Source organism: Ahaetulla prasina, chromosome 2 (assembly GCF_028640845.1).
Source record: "Ahaetulla prasina isolate Xishuangbanna chromosome 2, ASM2864084v1, whole genome shotgun sequence".
Taxonomy (NCBI): Eukaryota; Metazoa; Chordata; class Lepidosauria; order Squamata; family Colubridae; genus Ahaetulla; species Ahaetulla prasina.
The window spans coordinates 157,868,851-157,887,582 of NC_080540.1; the positions used below are offsets into that span (position 1 = coordinate 157,868,851).

Sequence of the window (18,732 nt, forward strand, 5' to 3'; positions counted from 1 at the left end):
CTTAAGATACAGAAGGATCTTGAGAGACCTGAACATTGGGCACTATCTAACAAAATGAAATTCAACGGTGAAAAAAGTAAGGTTCTACATTAAGGCAAGAACAACAAAATGCACAGGTACAGTATATGTGGTACCTTGCTCAATAGTAGTAACTGTGAGGGATCTTGGAGTCCAAGTGGATAACCATTTAGATATGAGCCAGCAGTGTGCAGCAGCTGCCAAAAAAGCTAACACAGTTCTGGGCTGCATAACAGAGGGATAGAATCAAGATCATGTGAAGTGTTAATACCACTTTATAATGCCTTGGTAAGGCCACACTTGGAATATTGCATCCAGTTTTGGTCGCCACGATGTAAAAAGGACATTGAGATTCTAGAAAGAGTGCGGAGAAGAGCAACAAAGATGATTAGGGGACTGGAGGCTAAAACATAGGAAGAACGGTTGCAGGAACTCGGTATGTCTACTTTAATGAAAAGGACTAGGGGAGACATGATAGCAGCGTTCCAGTATCTCAGGGGCTGCCACAAAGAAGAGGGAGTCAAGCTAGTCTCCAAAGCACCTGAGGGCAGGACAAGAAGCAATGGGTAGAAACTAATCAAGGAGAAAAGCACCTTAGAACTAAGGAGAAATTTCCTGATAGTTAGAACAATTAATCAGTGGAACAACTTGCCTCCAAAAGTTATAGATGCTCCAACACTGGAAGTTTTAAAGAAGAAATTGGATAACCATTTGTCTGAAGTGGTGTAGGGTTTCCTGTCTAAGCAGGGGATTGGACTAGACCTCCAAGGTCCCTTCCAAATCTGTTATTCTCTTTCTGTTTCTAAAAATACTGGAACTGCATCTTTCTGGGCATCTAGGCAATCTGATAAAGTATACAACTGGCTTTAATTTAAAGGGTTACTGCTAAGAGCTAAGCTAAAAGCATTTTGCGCTGAGAAGTCTAAACAACATATGCAGGGAGTGGGAGAGAACTACGTTGATTTCCAAACATGGAGAATACACTGAACTTATTCATACATTGTGCTAAGTCCTGATTTGTTGAATAAACTGGGTGTGTGGGTCTCTGTATGTATCACACACTGCACTGTATAGAACTATACCAGTGGTTTTCAAACTATAGTTGGGCAGATTCACGTTGTGCAAAGACGAAGCTAACTAAGCCACATTGACCTAGCAGCTAGATTATTAAATAGTTTCTCTGTCTCATAAAAGGACAAAGGACAGGCTCATGTAATAGTTGTGTAGGCAAGCATTTAACCTGCAGAACTGCGCTCACATTGGCAGCTATTTCATAATCGCATTGCTCCTCCTTCAGGTTCTCACATTTTTTGTTGACTTTTTATTTTTTTGCCTAGGATTTCCAAAGAACACAGAAATCCTTCTTTACCGATTCTCTGCTTTTCCCATTAAACAATTAGAGGCAGAAAACCTTTCCTTAAACGATTTCCATTCCGAGTAGCTGTGGTAAAAATAGCAACAATGCATGGCTGTATTACAGCAGATAATTTATATTGTGAATTTTATTATACTAAGAATTTATTTCTCTTGTTTTCTTGGTTTCCCCCCTTCTTCCCATTTTCTCGTTTTGTGTGCTTTCTTTTCAGTTTGAAAAAGGATGGGAAGGGCAGATTTTTATGGATCCATAAACCATTCTAGGAATCTTTGTGGTTGAAGAATGGATTAAATATAATGTACGCAAATCAATAGCACCTCCATTTACTGTCCTTTCTCTTTCCGGATGCAGGCTCTGATATAACAGCCTATTGCCAAGACTGTACTCATGTGTGATTAATCAAGGTTGACTCAGCCTTCCATCCTCCCGAGGTGGGTAAAATGAGGACCCAGATTGTTGTGGTCAATATGCTGACTCTGTAAACCGCTTAGAGAGGGCTGTAAAAGCACTATGAAGCGATATGTAAGTCTAAGTGCTATTGCTATTCCCTCATACTTTTGATGTGAAGGTCTACTTATTTCCTCCGGTAAATGACAGATAGTAACTTGAGTCCACAGGATAATACCCAAGCTGCTGTTCTGTAACTCCCAGCATCCACACTAGTTGCCCTGAGAAAAATTGGAGATCAAAACGGCAGCTATTAAAATCTGCCACTTCAGATCTGGGAAACTGATTCTTTTGAGTTGCATTAGCTGCATGGTTATTTTGGAGAACTCTCTCCTGGTGTTGTGGTCCCCCAGCAGTCTGTGGAGCTGGCAGTGGAGTCGGACAGTGAGGAGGCTGAGGAAGAACATGGCCCAGTCCTGGAGGCTAGGGAAGGCCCGGATGAGGGCTCTGCGTCGGAGGCAGAGATGGGGCCAGGGCCATCTGGAAGTGATGTGCGGACTCCAGAACCTCCAGAGGCTAACAGTAGTGAGGGAGAGGAACAGGAGGAGCCTGTTTCTAGTACACACACGAGAAGAGCTGCCAGAAGGCAAGAGCAGCTAAAGCAAAAAGGACGACTCAGGAGTAAGGCCAGGAGATGATTGGCCCCTTTTATAAGGCTTAAAAGACCAGCAATGGCGTTTGGGCTCTTTGTTGGAAAACAACATTGATAGTTTTGCTCCTTGTCTTGCTGCATTTATTTCTTGTCGGCATCTTTTACTTTTGAACTTTTGCCAAGAAAAGCCTTTGGCAGTTTGCCTAATTAGACCAAGATTGGTGATAAGACTGAAGAATTGTGTTATGAAGAATTTGCTTTGATTTAATTTGGATGACGCTGAGAATGAGTTAATTCTCAGCTGTTCTAATAAAGCCTGTTTGTTTTTGAACTGATTGCGTCTACTACTACCTACTTGGGCCTGGGTCACAACACCTGGCCCGGCCCACTGCAAATCTCATTGCAAAGTGTGGCCATGTTCTGTTTCTCTCTCGTGACAGGAACACACCTTGACTAGGGAGAGATATTCCACTGCGGCTGAGCGGAGAGTTGTAGACCACTTTCTGACAGCATCATCACACACCCAGCAATGGACCCCTCTGCGTCCTGAATACACCCAGAGTCTATGCTGAATGCCAAAGTCCTCTGCAGGGACAGAAGAAAAGCAAAAAATAAAATAAAATAAAAATTAAAAATACACTATTTACATTACCAAACTTAGAGCTTTAAAAATTTACATTTATTCTGTTCAGTACAAATCTGGGACTCAAACTATGGCAATCTGTAAACAATGATTTATTATAGAATGTGTTGAATGAACCCGATTACGGCTTATTTATAGTTAAAGCCATGGCTCAAGACAGCCGATCAAAGAAAATAGCAGCTTCCTTACAGCTACAGCAAAAGGCTGCACTGCTGAGTCAAAACAATGTAAATAAGGACAATAGACAGGAATGGCAGTTGCCGGTTTGCCATTTATTTGTAGCTTATTTGATACTGTAAATTTTGGTGTTTTACTGTATAGTTTAATCTTCCGTTTCAATTGTTTTGAGTTTGATTGTAAACCGTTTTAAGATTTTTTTGGAGTTGAAGCAGTAAAAAGATGTTTGAATAAAGACTCATCAATATTGAAAGACCACTAAATATGACCATTTAAAAGAATACATGTATTGTTCTCCGCTATAAAACATGTGAGGAGAACCAGTGAGAGTAGATCACACAGCTCTTTATAAAGGTAGCAGCCCCCGACTGATTCTGGCTGGTCCTGAAAAACCTAAGCAGAGTTGGACTTCATTCATCCTTAGATGGGAGACCACCAGGAAATCTTGGGACTAGTTTGGGAAGACAAAATAGTCCCAGAAGGTGGCAGTGAGATACTGTTTCTGAGCAAACTACCGTATTTTCAGACTATAAGATGCACCTACATTTAGAAGAAAAAATCAACAAAAAAAAGTTTTTGGCCTCCGCATGCCCCATTTTCCAGCCTTTTTCCTGCCCGTCTTCTAGGCTTTTTTTTCCCAGCCCATTTTCAAGGCTTTTTTTGGCCCTTTTTCGAGGATATTTTTGGCCCATTTCAAGGCTTTTTTGGCCCGTTTTTAAGGCTTTTTTCAGGCCGTTTTTCCCAAAAATTTGGCCAACCCCCCCAAGAAAACAGGCCGAAAAAAACCTCAAAAATGGACTGAAAAAGCCTCAAAAACGGGCCGAAAAAAGGCCTGAAAAAAGACATTCAAACATTCAACAGCCGGCGGGTGGGTGGGTGGGTCTTCGGCAATATTCGGTCTATAAGACGCACAGACATTTCCACCCCCTTTTGGGAGACAAAAAATGTATCTTATAGTCCGAAAAATATGTTATGTATCCTATCCTGATATGTTCACATATTACCAAGGGTGGTGCTCTACTCAAGAACAGGCAGAAGCATCCTCCTTCAGATGGGAGCTAAGACATGTATGAACTGAAGGATAGAAGAGCTGAGCACTGCAAAAACTCAGGGAACATGTCAAACCAAAGACTATTTTGCACATATGTACTAAAAAATAGAAATGGGCCTATCCACCTTTCCTATTGTCAAAACGATAGATGAGGTCAATTCTTCTCAATCCAGTGCACTCTAGATGTCTTAGAATTGCTGCTCCAATAATCTCCAGCCAACATGACTATAGTTCCCCAAAGGGCCACTATTAGCTACTGTCCAAAAATATCGTGCCAATTCACGATGACTCTGACAGCCATGAGCCAATATCTGTTCTTCCTTTCTCACATGTAATGAGCGTGCAAATCTATAGGTTTCTCCTACTACTGTGCAGGACCAAGATTATGGAGCAGGAGGCTAGGAATAAATTAACCTTGATATAATTTTACAATAAGGGATGCAGTGGCTCAGTGGCTAAGACACTGAGCTTGTCGATCGAAAGGTCGGCAGTTCAGGTGTTCGAATCCTTAGTGCCGTGTAACGGGGTGAGCTCCCGTTACTTGTTCCAACTTCTGCCAACCTAGCAGTTCGAAAGCACGTAAAAAATGCAAGTAGAAAAATAGAGACCACCTTTGGTGGGAAGGCAACAGCGTTCCGTGCACCTTTGGCATTTAGTCATGCCAGCCACACGACCAGAGACGTTTTCGGACAGCGCTGGCTCTTTGGCTTTGAAATGGAGATGAGCATCGCCCCCTAGAGTCGGTAACAACTAGCACATATATGCGAAGGGAACTTTTACCGTTACCCTTTTAATTTTACAATAAATCAAAGAAATATAGTTCACATGATTATCCCCGTACAGTTTATGAATTTCCTACCATATTAAAAATTGCATTTGGACACTAACATGTTTTGGAAGGACGCTTGGAGGCAACCAAGGTAATTCATTGCTGTAAAGGGAATTATAGAACCTAACATCTGTACATCCCTCAATAATCTCCTACCTTTCTATGACTCACCATTAATGTTAACTTGCGCAACATGGAACACGATTTAAAATTTGCTAGCAATTAGATATAAACGCCCCCCCCCCCGCCTGCCCTATTGCTAAAGGATGGGGAACATCTTGAAACAAAGACATGCCTTCTCTTTTCTTTAGGCCAGGCACCTTGTGCAGTCAAGAGGGTTGAAGAAATCACAAAATTCTGAAATACTTCTAGGCTGCTCAAAAGCGGATAGGTTCTAGCTTTGTTAGAGGAAGAGGATAGCCATAGGGATTAGAAAGCTATCAGCCACTTACCTACAAGGGCTCGATCTATAACGCGGATGGCAATGGTCATGAGAGTCCAGCATTTGGAACAGATCTCTGCGGAGCTGAAGGAGACAAATGATTCCTACTCGTATAAAGGACTTACAAGATCATGTAAACATCGTAGTCAATAGGTAATCTTTCGCTTATAACCACTCGTTTTTAGTGACTGTTCAGTTACAATGGCACTGAAAAAAGTGACTTATAATTGTTTTTTACGGCCATTGCAGCATCCTCATGGTCGCTAATTGAAATTCAGATGCTTGATTCATATTGGTGACAGATGCAATATTCTAGGATCACGTGATCCTTTGATAAGCAAAATCTATAGAGAAGCCAGATTCACTTAACAACTGTATTACTAATTTAACAACTGTAATGATTGCCTTAACAGCTGTGGCAAAAGTCATAAAATTGGGCAAAACTCACTCCCAGCTGTCTCGTTTAGCAACAGTCGTAAGTTGACCTGTACCGTACAGTCTTGAATTCTCTTCCGGCTTGTCAATATGGCCAGTGGTAAGGATGGAATTTTTAGTGCCACAGTATGATTTAGGTAATTCATGCTAATATACCTACCAATAAATGCACTTATTAGAACCAGCTTTATTTCCAAGCACTGGTTTGAGTTGCATATGTTGACTTAATCACATGGCTTACAAAAGAAGGCAGAAAAGCAGAATGCCTTCCCACCAATGTCTTGGACAGTAGAATTGTGGTAGAATTGTTGCCTTGAGATTTTAAAAATAAATATAGCTAAACGAAGCTGGGAATGAGAACTCTTTGTTCAGGATGGGAAGATCTAGTTTCTCAGAGGCAACTGACAATACAGGAAGTCGTTTTTATTATCTTGTCCCCTGGCAATCTTCCCTTCCTGTTGACATAAAATATATCATAAAGTTTGGAATCAGGTACAATAACCGCGTGTATGTTTGAGTGAAAATAAGGTCAATTGTGTGCAGTGGGGTTTACTGTTGAGAAGTATTTATAATACTGCAGCCCAAGGGATTCTATTATTCAGAAAACCAATCTTTTTGTAGCTCAGAGGCAGAGACTTTTCCAGGAAGGGCCATCTGAACAGTCTGTAGATCCAAGTACAGTACATCATGTTCTTTCTGCATAATATTTTTCCCATTATGAATTGGCTAATGAATATCAAATAATGATCGCAGAAAGGTAAGAGTACCTGCAGCATTGCCTAACATCATCATAATCTGTCAGATCTATATCAAACACCAATTCCTTTTCTTGAGCTTGAAAAGCACCCATGTGGATGGTGTTATGCTGGACAGGCTGCAAAGAAACAAACAAAATACAACCCAGAATGAGCTCAAGTATTAGCATGATACTATAATTTATAATCTAAATTTCATTCCTTCATAACATTTCAGGCTTCTGCATTTTTTATTTTGTTAAAATCATGCTTGGCCACTGATATGCTGTTGTGTCATTTTCAGCCATTCAAACAACACATCACAGAGGAAAGGTTTGAGGCAGGGGTGAAATCTAAAATTTTTCCCTACCGTTTCTGTGGGCGTGGCTTAATTGGTGGTCAGATGACTGGGTGGGCGTGGCCAACAACAATAAATAATAAAAATAATAAACAAAGTATACAAAACTATAAGCGGTACCAAAACCCAACTTTCACACTTTACACACACACACAACACAACACGACTCACACACACTGTAAAAGCAGCTGCACTTCACCCAGAATGGCCCCTGCAACAAGCAGGAACCTCACACTTTCACACTTTACACACACACAACACAACTGACTCACACACACACAAAATGCCACATACAGCTTTGTGAGATTTTGTGTGTTTGTGTAGTTAGAGTGAAACACTACAGAAACACACCAAATTTCAGAAAGCTGCACAAATATTTTATTTTATTATTTTTATTTATTTTTTTAGATCGGGGGTCTCCAACTTTAGTAGCTTTAGGTTTGTGGACTTCAAATCCCAGAGTTCCTCATTCAGCAAAGCAGGATGTAATCAGTAGCTGAAGTAAGCATTGCGTTGCCAGCCCGAAAGGAGCAGTATGCAGTAATTATAGGTAAGTGAGGAGGGGGAATTGGCTGGGCATGGGTGGGGGCTCTTGTAAGTGGGGGCTGTTAAAAAGTGATTTTAAAAACCTGCTAGGATCAGGAAACTCCTCTGGGATCGCCAGAGGAAAAAAGTTTTAAAGTCAGCTCCTCTGACGATCTCAGCTGAAGTTCCCTCATAGCAGCCCAGAACTTCTTAAAATAATTGTTTTAAGATGTAGAAAACATGAACTTCCGGTTTTGGCTCCGCTTCGTGAAGAAGCAGCAATGATTTAGCTGCTAACTCCCTAGTCTGTAAAGCTGTCAGGACATCATAAATCTGAGTCCGACAGCTTGGATTCTTTCCTTCGGGCAAAGGAGGAAAGTTGAGCAATTAGGTTTGAGGTAGAGATGCCCTAATAAGCTTTTAAAGCTTGTGGGAAGTTCTCCTTCTATAACCTGAGATGCCCTAATAAGCTTTTAAAGCTTGTGGGAAGTTCTCCTTCTATAACCTGATAAGCTCCTGGCTAGGAGAGGCATTTGCCTTTATGGCAAACAAACGAAGCGTCCAATCTCCACGACAGGAATTGCTTTAATGATGGATTGGAACGTGGACGGAGCAGAAACTGGCGTTCTAGCACCTGTTTGTAAGAAGATTGTGAGCCCCTGAGGATTTATTTGCTGCGAAGATAGGAGAGAAGAAAGCAAATGGCGGTTTTGTGGAATGTGTGTTTTGAAAACGAAAGTAGAAATGCTTACTAACGGCTAGTGTTGAAATAGAAGAAAGAAGATACACAGAAACATACTGACTAAACGGAAGATATGAGAATTTTATGATTTATATCTTTTCTTTTTCTTTGGGATTATACTGATTTAGAAGAAAGGTTTTTTGAAATTTTTTCTTTTCTAAATATTTTTTCTTTTCTCTTGACCTGTTATTAAGTTATATTTTAAAAAAAAAGGCTTTTAAGCAAATAGTGCTAAAAGTGTGTTGAAAAAGAAGATATATAGGAAGATACTGACTAATTGGAAGAAATGAGAATCTTATGATTTATATTTTTTCTTCTTCCTTGGGATTATAGTGATTTAGAAGATAAGTTTTTTGAAACTTTTTTTTATAATTTTTTTCTTTCTTTTTCTTGGTCTATTATTAAGTTATCCTTTTTTTAAAAAATCGCTTTTAAGCAAATAGTGCCAAAAGTTATTAAAAACTTTGAAATTTCTTCAGCTCAGATTCAAAAATTAAAAGAAGAAATCAAAAAGGAAGTAAGAAATTTTTTACAGGAGATTTTGGAGAGTCACTTTTAGAAATAGATCAAAATTTGATGAAATAGAGAAAGAGATGTTGGATTTCAAGGAAGTGGTGGAAGAGCAGAAGAGGAAATGAAAATGGTAAAGGATGCAATTGCAAATATTAAGTTCTTGTATTCAGATGCAGGATGATCTTGCAGAATTTAATAAAGCTAATTTAGAGCTGCAAAGGAAAATAGAAGAAATTCAAAAAGATCAAAACAATTGGAACTTAGATAATAAGATGGAAGATATAAAGGCAAAGGTAGATAGGGCAGATGAAGAAAGAGTAATATTACAATATAGATTAATGGAATATGCTATAAGGGTGAGGGGGTTGAAACAAAATAGGAAGGAAAACTTAAAGGAGATTTTTACGCAAGCCTTTGCACAGATAAAGGGTGTGGAGCCAGAAGATTTTGAGACTAATATTGAAAGAATTTATCGTGTTAATTCTTGGTGGGCAAGACAAAATAGAGTACCTAGGGATGTGGTTATTTATTTTACAACTAAAAAGGTTAGGTATGAAATTTTGCAAGCCTTTTATAAAAATAAATTTCAGATATTGGGACAAGATATAAAAATGATGAAGGAAATTCCTCCTAAAATGTTAAGAAATAGAAGAGAATTTGCTTTTTTGGTGGATGAGTTTAAGAAATATCAGATACATTTTAGATGGGAAGTCCCAATGGGTTTGTCAGTGAATTTTAGAGGTAGAAAGTATTTTCTTAATTCAGTTATGAAAGCGAGACATTTTTATATTAATGTTTTAAAGAGTGGGAATCCTTTGTTGTTAGATGCTAAGTTAACTGGTTTGGAAATGATGGAAAATAGAATGGGAGAGGGGAGGAATGTTTAAGATGTGAATAGGATGATTATGGTTAATTTTTGGAATTGATTTGTTTAGGATATAAATTATAGGATTTTGTTATTTGCTATTTGTATGGTATAAATCTATAGGATGATATTACTCAATTGTGAAGGTTGGAAAGTGAAATTTATGAATTTTAGATAATGTGGACGTAATGATTTTAATTGTTTACTGTTATATTGTGGATGTAGTTTAAATGATTATTTGCTTGATATTTGATTGATGGAGTAGTATTGGAAGACTGAATATTAAATCTTATGACAATTGAAGAAATATATAAGTGATGAAAATTTGAATTTGAGAAGTTGGATTGTAACTTAAGAAATGGACTTATGAAATTTGAAGGAATATACAAGTGGTCGGAAAAAAAAAATTTGAACTTTAGAAGATGGACTAATTTTTAAAATGGACTGTAAGAAGAATGGACATTAAATGTTATGGCAATTGAAGAAATATATAAGTGATAAAAATTTGAGTTCAAGAAGATGGACTGTAATTTGAGAAATGGATTTATGAGATTTGAAGGAATGTACAAGTGGAAAAAAAATTGAATTTGAGAAGATGGATTAATTTTAAAAATGGACTGTAAGAAGAAATAATATGTGAAGTTGGTATTGTTTCTTTTCTTTTTTTATTATTCTTTCCTATCTTTTTATTTTTATTGTGAGGGGATCTATAGTTTTAAATTTTTTAAGGTGGGAGGTTATGTATATTTTGTATACTTTAGCTTGTGATTGTTGGTCATAATACCCGGTATTTGCTCTGGGAAGTCTGGGGGGAGGGGAGGAGGGGAATTGGCTGGGCATGGGTGGGGGCTCTTGTAAGTGGGGGCTGTTAAAAAGTGATTTTAAAAACCTGCTAGGATCAGGAAACTCCTCTGGGATCGCCAGAGGAAAAAAGTTTTAAAGTCAGCTCCTCTGACGATCTCAGCTGAAGTTCCCTCATAGCAGCCCAGAACTTCTTAAAATAATTGTTTTAAGATGTAGAAAACATGAACTTCCGGTTTTGGCTCCGCTTCGTGAAGAAGCAGCAATGATTTAGCTGCTAACTCCCTAGTCTGTAAAGCTGTCAGGACATCATAAATCTGAGTCCGACAGCTTGGATTCTTTCCTTCGGGCAAAGGAGGAAAGTTGAGCAATTAGGTTTGAGGTAGAGATGCCCTAATAAGCTTTTAAAGCTTGTGGGAAGTTCTCCTTCTATAACCTGAGATGCCCTAATAAGCTTTTAAAGCTTGTGGGAAGTTCTCCTTCTATAACCTGATAAGCTCCTGGCTAGGAGAGGCATTTGCCTTTATGGCAAACAAACGAAGCGTCCAATTTCCACGACAGGAATTGCTTTAATGATGGATTGGAACGTGGACGGAGCAGAAACTGGCGTTCTAGCACCTGTTTGTAAGAAGACTGTGAGCCCCTGAGGATTTATTTGCTGCGAAGATAGGAGAGAAGAAAGCAAATGGCGGTTTTGTGGAATGTGTGTTCTGAAAACGAAAGTAGAAATGCTTACTAACGGCTAGTGTTGAAATAGAAGAAAGAAGATACACAGAAACATACTGACTAAACGGAAGATATGAGAATTTTATGTTTTATATCTTTTCTTTTTCTTTGGGATTATACTGATTTAGAAGAAAGGTTTTTTGAAATTTTTTCTTTTCTAAATATTTTTTCTTTTCTCTTGACCTGTTATTAAGTTATATTTAAAAAAAAAAAGGCTTTTAAGCAAATAGTGCTAAAAGTGTGTTGAAAAAGAAGATATATAGGAAGATACTGACTAATTGGAAGAAATGAGAATCTTATGATTTATATTTTTTCTTCTTCCTTGGGATTATAATGATTTAGAAGATAAGTTTTTTGAAACTTTCTTTTATAATTTTCTTTCTTTCTTTTTCTTGGTCTATTATTAAGTTATCCTTTTTTTAAAAAATCGCTTTTAAGCAAATAGTGCCAAAAGTTATTAAAAACTTTGAAATTTCTTCAGCTCAGATTCAAAAATTAAAAGAAGAAATCAAAAAGGAAGTAAGAAATTTTTTACAGGAGTTTTTGGAGAGTCACTTTTTAGAAATAGATCAAAAATTTGACGAAATAGAGAAAGAGATGTTGGATTTCAAGGAAGTGGTGGAAGAGCAGAAGAGGGAAATGAAAATGGTAAAGGATGCAATTGCGCAAATATTAAGTTCTTGTATTCAGATGCAGGATGATCTTGCAGAATTTAATAAAGCTAATTTAGAGCTGCAAAGGAAAATAGAAGAAATTCAAAAAGATCAAAACAATTGGAACTTAGATAATAAGATGGAAGATATAAAGGCAAAGGTAGATAGGGCAGATGAAGAAAGAGTAATATTACAATATAGATTAATGGAATATGCTATAAGGGTGAGGGGGTTGAAACAAAATAGGAAGGAAAATTTAAAGGAGATTTTTACGCAAGCCTTTGCACAGATAAAGGGTGTGGAGCCAGAAGATTTTGAGACTAATATTGAAAGAATTTATCGTGTTAATTCTTGGTGGGCAAGACAAAATAGAGTACCTAGGGATGTGGTTATTTATTTTACAACTAAAAAGGTTAGGTATGAAATTTTGCAAGCCTTTTATAAAAATAAATTTCAGATATTGGGACAAGATATAAAAATGATGAAGGAAATTCCTCCTAAAATGTTAAGAAACAGAAGAGAATTTGCTTTTTTGGTGGATGAGTTTAAGAAATATCAGATATATTTTAGATGGGAAGTCCCAATGGGTTTGTCAGTGAATTTTAGAGGTAGAAAGTATTTTCTTAATTCAGTTATGAAAGCGAGACATTTTTATATTAATGTTTTAAAGAGTGGGAATCCTTTGTTGTTAGATGCTAAGTTAACTGGTTTGGAAATGATGGAAAATAGAATGGGAGAGGGGAGGAATGTTTAAGATGTGAATAGGATGATTATGGTTAATTTTTGGAATTGATTTGTTTAGGATATAAATTATAGGATTTTTGTTATTTGCTATTTGTATGGTATAAATCTATGGGATGATATTACTCAATTGTGAAGGATGGAAAGTGAAATTTATGAATTTAGATAATGTGGATGTAATGATTTTAATTGTTTACTGTTATATTGTGGATGTAGTTTAAATGATTATTTGCTTGATATTTGATTGATGGAGTAGTATTGGAAGACTGAATATTAAATCTTATGACAATTGAAAAAATATATAAGTGATGAAAATTTGAATTTGAGAAGCTGGATTGTAATTTAAGAAATGGACTTATGAAATTTGAAGGAATACACAAGTGGTGGAAAAATAAATAAAAATTTGAACTTTAGAAGATGGACTAATTTTTAAAATGGACTGTAAGAAGAATGGACATTAAATGTTATGGCAATTGCAGAAATATATAAGTGATAAAAATTTGAGTTCGAGAAAATGGACTGTAATTTGAGAAATGGACTTATGAAATTTGAAGGAATATACAAGTGGGGAAAAAAATCAAATTTGAGAAGATGGATTAATTTTAAAAATGGACTGTAAGAAGAAGTAATATGTGAAGTTGGTATTGTTTCTTTTCTCTTTTTTTATTATTCTTTCCTATCTTTTTATTTTTATTGTGAGGGGATCTATAGTTTTAAATTTTTTAAGGTGGGAGGTTATGTATATTTTGTATACTTTAGCTTGTGATTGTTGGTTATAATACCGGTATTTGCTCTGGGAAGTCTGGGGGGAGGGGAGGAGGGGAAGGGAAATGAATCAACAAGTGATACATGGACTGATTATTAATGTACAGTAATTTTGAAGATATGAAATTAAAAATTTAAAATGATATTGGGGATGCTCGACTGCCATTTCAGGAAGAAAAGGAGAGGAGTAGAAGGAGGAAGAAAGTAGATAGGAAAGTGTAGAGAAGGAGGGAAGAAAGTAGGTAGGAAAGTGTAGAGAAGGAGGAGGGGAATAAGAGGGTTAGATAAGGTGGAAGAAGGGAGGAGTGGAGAAGGAGGAGAGGAAGTAGTAAAGTGAAGGGGATGAAGGATAAGGGAAAGTAGTAGAGGGTAGAGAGGGAAGTTGTGTAGTAAGGAAGTGGCAGTCGGGTAGGCCTGAATTAGTAATAAATAAAAATTAATGATTAATGATGGATAATAGTTTGTACATAAATATGATGTTGAAAAATGGAAATAAAAAATTATGTATAAAAAAAAAAGATGTAGAAAACATGTTTTTTAAGGTTCTGGTGATGAGGAACTCAGCTGGGATGGCCAGAGGAGCCTTTTAAAGCCCCCCCCCTTTTCCTTTTTTCCCCTTCGGCTGAAGAAGTTTTTTTAAAAAAACTTTTAAAGTGTTCTGATGATCTCTGCTCAGCCCCGCGATCATCAGGTTTTTTTTTTTTTTTAACTTTTAAAGGCATGTTTTGGCTGAAGTAAAACTTTTAAAAGTAAAAAAAAAAAAAACTTCTGCTGATGGTGCGGCTCAGCAGAGGTGGGGGGTGGGAGCAGGGATTTTTGCTACCGGTCCTCCGAACCAGCAGCTGCCATTGCTACCTAATCGGGAGAGCCGGTGCGAACCAGGAGCATTTCACCCCTGGTTTGAGGTCTGGATAGGAAGCATTCAGGAATGGCTGCAGAGATTTTTCAGGGTCATTCGCTGTTATAGGAGGTTGGATAACAGTTAGTTGATGTTCCAACTGACATACAAGAATAAATAATAAAGAGTGATAATTATTCCCAGATTATATATACTGTATTTTTCAGAGTATAAGACGCACCGGAGTATAAGATGCCCCTTATTTTTTGAGGAGAAAAGTAAGAAAAAAGCTGATTGGCAGGTGGATCGGCCTCCCGGAATACCCCCAATCAGCTGTTCCCAGAGGTGAATTTTAGCAACAGGTTCCTTGGTTGTGAGCTCTGTGCCTTGCTTTTTTTCTGTTTCAGAAAACTCTGAACTTTTTTCTGCCTCTGAAAGCCTCCGAAACAGAACTTCAGAAAAAAAGCCTCTGAAGCTCTGTTTGGAGCTTCTTTTCTGAAGTTCTGTTTGGGGGCTTCTTTTCTGAACCTTCGTTTCAGATGCTTTTTTCAGTCTCTGAAACCTCTGTTTGAGAAGCTGGGCGGGGCTACATTCAGAGTATAAGATGCACCCAGATCTTCACCCTCTTATTTTGGAGAAAAAGGTGTGTCTTATACTCCAAAAAATACATTAATCGGTACAAATCCTTTTCTAAATTCTTATTTAGAGTATAAAAGCTGAATGACAGCACTACCAAATTACCAATTTTCTGCATGTATCCCAATATAGGTAATCCTCGACTTACGACCATAATCAAGCCCAGAATTTATGTTGCTAAGCGAGAAATATGTTAAGTGAGTTTTGCCCTATTTTATGACTTTTCTTGACGCATTTGTTAAGCGAATCACTGCAGTTGTTAAGTTAGTAAGAGGGCTGTTAAGTGAATCTGGCTTCCCCATTGAGTTTGCTTGTCAGAAGGTCACAAAAGTGATCACATGACACAGCAACCATCGTAAGTATGAACCAGTTGTCAAGCATCCAAATGTAAACCATGTGACCACGGGGATACTGCAACAATCGTAAGTTTCAAAAATGGTCATAAATCACCATGATCAATTTGAACGGTCACTAAGTGAACTGTTGTAAGTCGAGGACTACCTGTACTGTATACTTGTGAATAGTAAACGCATGGATGTTCAGGTAACATACCAGGACAGCTTTCATCTGTTAATCCCCATAGGTTTGACATATTAATAACATCAACAAAGAAAAAAGGAGACTTTATTTGGCCAAGTGTAATTAGACACACAAGGAATTTGTCTCTGATGCAGAAGCTCACAAGTGTACATGCAAAGCAATAGAATCATCATCATGGTTGGAGTAAAGAAGATAAAAAGAATAAGTGATAATACAACAGCCATACTACATGGGTAAATATACATAGACATTGGACAGCACTGTAAGAATTTGGTGTTCAGATTGATGGCATGAGGGGAAAAACTCTCCCTGTGTCTAGTTGATTTGGCATGCAATGCCCTGTAGTGCCGCTCCAAGGGGAGGAATTAAAACAGTTTATGTCCATGGTATCTTCTCAGCCCTCCTTCTCACCCACGCAATATACAAAATAAATATACAATATATAAGTAAAAGACAAGAACTGTAAAGTTAATTCTGTAGTTTATCTTGGTTTAGCATTATGTTCACATGGGCTTCCTGAATGGCTTATTTTAGGGAAGTTTACTGATTACAACTGTGGCTTAATGCAAAGAACTAATTATATTTTTTGATTTTCTGATTTGTACTTGAACCATACAAATCTCAAAATAATGCTTAAGAAGTAAGAGTAGAACAGAAAAAAAAGCAGAAAGTCAAAGCAGCATTCCTACACCTATTTTTAACATTATTTATTTATTTATTTATTTAATCATATTTGTATACCGCCCTATCTCCCGAGGGACTAACAGGCACTTAAAAACACATAAATACAGAGTAAAAACAATTAAAAAACTTATTCTAAAAGCCAAAAATTTAAAAATATAAAAATAAAACCCAGTTTAAAACCCGTAAATTTAAAATTTAACTCAGTCCTATGCAAATAAATAAGTGTGTTTTAAGCTCGTGGCGGAAGGTCCGAAGGTCCGGAAGCTGACGAAGTCCTGGGGGTAGTTCGTTCCAGAGGGTGGGAGCCCCCACAGAGAAGGCCCTTCCCCTGGGCGCCGCCAGACGACATTGCCTCGCTGACGGCACCCTGAAGAGTCCCTCTCTATGAGAGCGCACGGGTCGGTGAGAGGTATTCGGTAGCAGTAGGCGGTCCCGTAAGTAACCCGGCCCTATGCCATGGAGCGCTTTAAAGGTGGTCACCAAAACCTTGAAGCGCACCCGGAAGGCCACAGGTAGCCAGTGCAGTCTGCGCAGGATAGGTGTCATGCGGGAGCCACGAGGGGCTCCCTCTATCACCCGCGCAGCCGCATTCTGGACTAACTGCAGCCTCTGGATGCCCTTCAAGGGGAGCCCCATGTAGAGAGCATTGCAGTAATCCAGGCGAGACGTCACGAGTGCGTGAGTGACCGTGCATAGGGCAACATGATACATGAATGTAACAGAAATCTGACAAACATTGTATATACTTGCAATATGTTTATGTAGGGACAGCACATTTTTCATGGTACTTTTGTTCAACATTTGAGGGCTTGCTTATCTAAAGATAGGCTTATCTGAGAGTATATGGAATATATGGGTATTTTTTTAAAAGCTGAGGGAAAAACCTATCGTATATATTCATGGATAAGACCATCTGCAGGTAAGCCAAACCCAATTTTTGGGGTGTATTTTGGCACATAAAATTGTCATCTTATCTGTGATTATATACATGCTAGTAGTTTCAAAACTAAACTGATATTATCTGAGGGATGAACGAAGTATGTTTCTATTTGTCTGTTCACAGAGAAAAGGGGATCAACCTTTCTCCAAAGCACCTGAGGGCAGGACAAGAAGTAACAGATGGAAGCTTTTCAAGGAAAAATCCAATCTAGAACTAAGGAGAAATTTCCTGACAGTGGTAACAATTAATTAGTGGAACAGCTTGCCTCCAGAAGTTGTGGATGCTTCCTTACTGGTTTTAAGAAAAGATTGAACAGCCATTTATCTGGAATGGTACAGGGTTTCCTGCTTAAGCAGGGGGTTGGACTAGAAGACCTCCAAGATCCCTTCCAATTCTGCATTAAATCTCCTTTACAAACCATCAATAATCATATTGCACAATAGCAGCCTTCCTTAAATGTTATCCTCCAAGTATGCTGAGATGCTCTAGGCACTTTGGGGGATTATAATTTGAATAGATTTTGTAGGCACCCGGCTGAGGAAGACTGTTTCATATCAGAATATTCCATTCCATACCTTGTGCGAATACACGGCTCCAATGTCAATTTTATATGGACACAATTTTTGGATTTCTTTTTCCAATTCCTGTGGGGTGTTGAAAGACTGATACCGCACATAGATATCATCACGGAGTGTGAATGAGAACTCCCGTCGCTGAAAATAGTTCTTTGACACTACAAACGGAAAACACACAATCCCATCTTGGTTTCATGGCAGAACATAAGAGTAATTTTCTTACATCTCAATTCTTCCACAAATCCATGAGATGGTTAATCACTAAGTATTCGATTCTCTACATCAAACTTTTCCTAGACTCATTTGAAGCATATAGGCAATGCATATGATGCAAATGGAAAGCTCTGAAAAATGCTACTTATCTACAGTAGTGACCAAAATTGTGGAAACCTTTTAGGAAAAGCGTATTTTTGTGGTTTGATGGCTAATAATACCACTTTTTTTTGGAGTTTCAAGATGATCATATTCTACTGCTAGAATGGCCTGGGAATAGCCCAGACCTTAACCCAACTGAAAATCTATGGAGCCGACTAAAGAAACTTGTTAGTCAGAAGTGACCCAGTTAATAGACACAATCATTCAATCTTGGTATTACATTATAACAGCTGCAGAACTAAAAGACTTGGTTCACTCCATGGGAAGACATTTTAAGGCTGTAATTCATGCTAAAGGTTACCCAACTAAGTATTAACTGAAATGATGATTTTTGTATATCTTGTTTTTTTCTATGTGTTTCACTTTTCTTCTTTATACCATAACTGCTATTCTAATAGCAAATCCTTCATAAAAGTTATTGCATTACATTCTTGATTAAATTATCTTTCCATTGATATATCATTTTATGGTACTACTCCAAAAAAAAAGTGGTGTTATTAGCTAGTTTTAGAAAATACACTTTTCCCAAAAGGTTTCCATAATTTTGGCCACTACTGTATTATCCCAGGTCAGTCTTTTGATATAGGCCAAGTCAGGAGACAGACTCTATGGGAATTCTAGAACTCCATGTTATTGATACACCTGTAGGCTACAAAAATAGAATCTTGCTTATACTAAAGTCAAGCAGGCTAAGTTTATGTCTCACGCTTTT

General features: G+C 37.7%; 1 protein-coding gene across 1 annotated transcript in view; it reads right to left on the bottom strand.

The window, feature by feature from the left end:
* PRIM1 (DNA primase subunit 1) overlaps positions 1 to 18,732 on the bottom strand; it is a 42,074-nt gene that overhangs the window by 22,012 nt on the left and 1,330 nt on the right. Inside the window, exons 2-5 of the mRNA XM_058171784.1 lie at positions 17,646 to 17,803; positions 6,777 to 6,883; positions 5,585 to 5,658; positions 2,881 to 3,017 (exon numbers count right to left, since the gene is read on the bottom strand). Of these exons, the coding sequence (XP_058027767.1) occupies positions 2,881 to 3,017; positions 5,585 to 5,658; positions 6,777 to 6,883; positions 17,646 to 17,803 (476 nt within the window). The remainder of the gene's footprint in view (positions 1 to 2,880; positions 3,018 to 5,584; positions 5,659 to 6,776; positions 6,884 to 17,645; positions 17,804 to 18,732) is intronic.